Source organism: Habropoda laboriosa, unplaced genomic scaffold (genome assembly GCF_001263275.1).
Source record: "Habropoda laboriosa isolate 0110345459 unplaced genomic scaffold, ASM126327v1 scaffold336, whole genome shotgun sequence".
Classification (NCBI taxonomy): Eukaryota; Metazoa; Arthropoda; class Insecta; order Hymenoptera; family Apidae; genus Habropoda; species Habropoda laboriosa.
The window spans coordinates 218,021-221,738 of NW_017100454.1; the positions used below are offsets into that span (position 1 = coordinate 218,021).

At 29.6% G+C, this 3,718-nt stretch overlaps 1 protein-coding gene across 1 annotated transcript; it reads left to right on the plus strand.

Moving 5' to 3' along the window:
- The first annotated feature begins 633 nt into the window (after nucleotides 1-633).
- On the plus strand, nucleotides 634-3,514 carry LOC108575910 (galectin-4-like). Its single transcript, XM_017938843.1, has 7 exons — nucleotides 634-723; nucleotides 2,138-2,223; nucleotides 2,377-2,581; nucleotides 2,655-2,852; nucleotides 2,924-3,012; nucleotides 3,094-3,288; nucleotides 3,364-3,514. The coding sequence occupies exons 1-7, from the start codon at nucleotides 634-636 to the stop codon at nucleotides 3,512-3,514; spliced, it is 1,014 nt and encodes a 337-aa protein (XP_017794332.1).
- Nucleotides 3,515-3,718: the final 204 nt, after the last annotated feature.

The window sequence follows — 3,718 nt, forward strand, 5'->3', positions numbered from 1 at the left end:
CTATGGAAACTTCTCTTCAAAAAATATATATAAAACAGTCTAGTCGAAAAAAAGTAATAGGAGCTTCAGAAATGATTTTACTTGTATTTTTCTACTTGTAAATAAGACAACCGCAACGAAGATAAAAAGAATAATGAGTATATTGATTGTTAACTAATTGAAACATTTTGAAACTCGATAAAAAAAATATAGATATATATAGTATTTATTTCAAACTTCGAATTCTCCATCATGATATTACTATCACTATTTAACTATATATTTAATACTATTTACAGCGTACGAATGTTTACTAGTATTGGTTACTAGTGTTGCAAAATGCTTATTGTCAAGTTTTGCAAAAAAATTATTACATTTTGAGAGACATAATTCTTGTTTATATTTAACTCAATAAAACAGACGTTGATTAAACATTTTAATTTACTTTTTCATCAAAGCAATTATTGCAATACACCCTAAACATTTCTTTTACTAAAATAGACGATTTAACTCGTCCTTTTAAATACGTGTCTTCAATTGAATCAATATGCATTTCCAATCAAAAGTAAATAGAAAATGAAATCGCGTACACAAAAATGCGGCTTGAAATAAGGCAATGTTCCAATAAATCATTCCTCAAGCTTATCAGAGAGCATGTCTGTAAATCAAGATGAAATTTTCGTGCAAACAAAAGAAAACGCTCTTCGAGAATTCTCGTTTGTCGACGAGGATACAGTGCCGTTAGTGAGTATCGATCGGTAATATAAGTATTTACGCCATAGATAACGCATATGTAGATTTGCCAATTGAAAATTTTACTATTTGCATCTAACCTATTCCTCTAACCAAACCCAACTTGCTATATTATAATACAGATGAATTTAGTTAGCATTTAACAACAAATATTGCATTTAGCTAATTAATACTCTGTCTAATTCGATGTTTATCATTTAAAGTGTCAATTATTTTCAATTAATATCACATTCTTTAAATAGGCCTCTATTAGTCCGATTTATCTGTCTAAATAACTGTGCGTGTACAATTGTGCAGTTCTAAATACATATGTATTAATTGAATATTACATTCGTTACTTTTAAAAACACTACTTTATTGACATTTATAGCTTATTCATTGCTTACATTATTTTATGCACAAAATATTTCGAAGTTTTTGTAACATTATAAATGTTTTGATAGTTCTTTCAATTTTTTTGCATTCAGATGTCTATTTTCCTTTGTATTTGAATGCTGTAATAGATTTATTACCGAAAAAAACTATCAATTAATAAAAAGTGTGTGATAAAATTGATAAACAACTGCACATGTTAATTATGATCAACCTTTAATAAACTACGAATTGGAACCGAAATTCTGTGCAAGTCTTCGTTGATTATCAAACCTGCATTACCTACATTAATCGAAATTGTACATTTTTTTATTTTATGCGTTTTTGAAGAAGTTTCACCAACAAAATAAGTTTTACTATCAGAACAAAATTGTTGAACGGAAGTACATTCAGGTTAGAAGTTAATAAGAAGTTTTAAAAGAGCTTTTTAAATCTTATCTTTCGTTTTTGTTTAGATTCAAGTAAAGTCGTAAATGGTTATTTTACATTAAAAGAAAATGAAGATAAATACCTGCATAAGTAGTAAAATGTATTCCATGGCGACTAATGTCGAGGATTCGCATACGGACTCTTACTAGTTTATATGTACAATTTCCCAACATTTATCCGTATTCTTTCCTTATTTTGCTATTATTCCTTGTCTTAATTGAAATATTTTTATTAAAACAAAATATTTCATTTATGAGACTGATATTTCATCGGAGTACTCGGTACATGGAAGTTGAACCGATACACTACGCGCTCAAACCAGGTTCAAAATTAAAATAGTCGACGGCTTTTCACAATTCAATGAAAGTTCATTAGAATTATCTTAATGTGATGCACATACATTTTGTATTGTCTAAAATATAAAACTCTGATAATTATAAATTATGCGAAAGTATAAATCAACGTAATCTACAATTAAAATTCATTCAAAGAAGGTGAACTTATGCTATACATTGGGTGGACCAGAAGTACATCTTCTATTACAGAAGTATTAACAAAACATTTGTTTGATCTTGACTAATTATATGCATGTACATTATTTCAGAATGCTTCAAGTCCGGTTCCATTACAATCTCTAAAACCAACATCAGCTATCGTGGTTACAGGCTACATTCCTCCTGATGCCTTGAGGTGATATCTTATCGTAAGAAAAATCTTATAACTGAAATTTTTATGAATTTCAAAAATCATAAAAAAAAAAGAATAATTATGATTGGCAATTGTAGTGCAGTGTGATATATTCCAATTTGATATAAATAATTCGATAAAATATAAATATTGCAGGTTTTCAGTGAATTTATTGTCTAAAGCTTCCGGAAATATCGCATTACATTTCAATGTGCGATTGGATAGAGGTTATGTCGTTCGAAATACGAAATTTAAGGGATGCTGGGAAGAGGAAGAAACCTGTTCTCCAGCAGGACACACTGCCTTCCGGCGAAACTCTTATACCCATATTTTGATTTTTTGTACTGCCAATGAATTTCAAGTAAGAACTAAAAATTATTCGTCATTATTGTAAATTTTATGGGAGTGATACTTTTTGATATTACTTTTATTAGATTGCGATCAATGGAGAACATTTTTGCGCATTTGCGTATCGAATGCCCCTCGAAGATGTGACGAACTTAGAAATCAATGGTTCATTGGAAGACACTAGATTTAGGCAATTCGGATTATTCGTTTATCCCGATCCGAAGTTATGCAGACCAAGTAATGTTTTAAGTTTAAAAGTCGATCGACCTCTTGTCGATTTTCTTGTAAGTTCTGACTATTATACCTATCTTTTATTTGTTAAAATATTGGTCCTCATTTAAATGTTTATATGTAGGGTGTTCCAGTTACAGTAGATATAGAAACTGAATTGAAAACAGGAATGACAATTTTCATTGCTGGAAGACTGAAACTACTTCCTCATTCGTGAGTTTCTAGAAATTTTTTAAATTAAAAAGATTTCAAATATGAAAAAAATAATAAAATTTTTTGTCTATTTTATGATAGGTTTTACGTAAACGTACAGAAAGGAAAAGCAGTCTACCCACATCCTGTAATTGCTTTGCATTTAAATCCTCGTTTTTTTTATGGTAGTATCGCACCATATGTTGTAATGAACTGTTGGAAAAATGGGTCTTGGGGACAAGAAGAAAGACATCAGGGTCATTTATCTTGGATGCCTGGTCGTGATTTCCTTCTAACGTAGGTTTTCTTACTCTTAAAAAGAACTAAAAGAAAAAACTTATGTGGGACTTAATTTATATTTTCCTTTCACAGAATTCGATGCGAAATGGAAGCGTACACGATATGGTTAGGCGACAAAATGATTGGTGAATTTAAACACAGATTACAGCCGTCTATTGTCGATACCCTTAAAATAACTGGAGACATCGTACTTCACGAATTAGCTGTGACTCAATCGAGTTAGACAAACTTCTGAGTCTAAAATTTCTATTATTTGTTATTCAAATAATAAATTGATTCAAATTGTTTATACGAGTATGTGCTTTTTGTATAGCAGTGTTTACTTATTGACTAATTCATCTCTAAATATTTCTTAAATGAGTCTTTAAATATAATTTATATTGTATTTTGCAGAAATATCATGTATCAGGTTCATGTTTAGTCAACA

Coding starts and splice junctions, on each gene's coding strand:
- LOC108575910 (XM_017938843.1), top strand. CDS start 634: ATGTCTGTAAATCAAGATGAAATTTTCGTGCAAACAAAAGAAAACGCT. Junction 724..2,137: donor ACGAGGATACAGTGCCGTTA/GTGAGTATCGAT, acceptor ACATTATTTCAG/AATGCTTCAAGTCCGGTTCC. Junction 2,582..2,654: donor GTACTGCCAATGAATTTCAA/GTAAGAACTAAA, acceptor TACTTTTATTAG/ATTGCGATCAATGGAGAACA.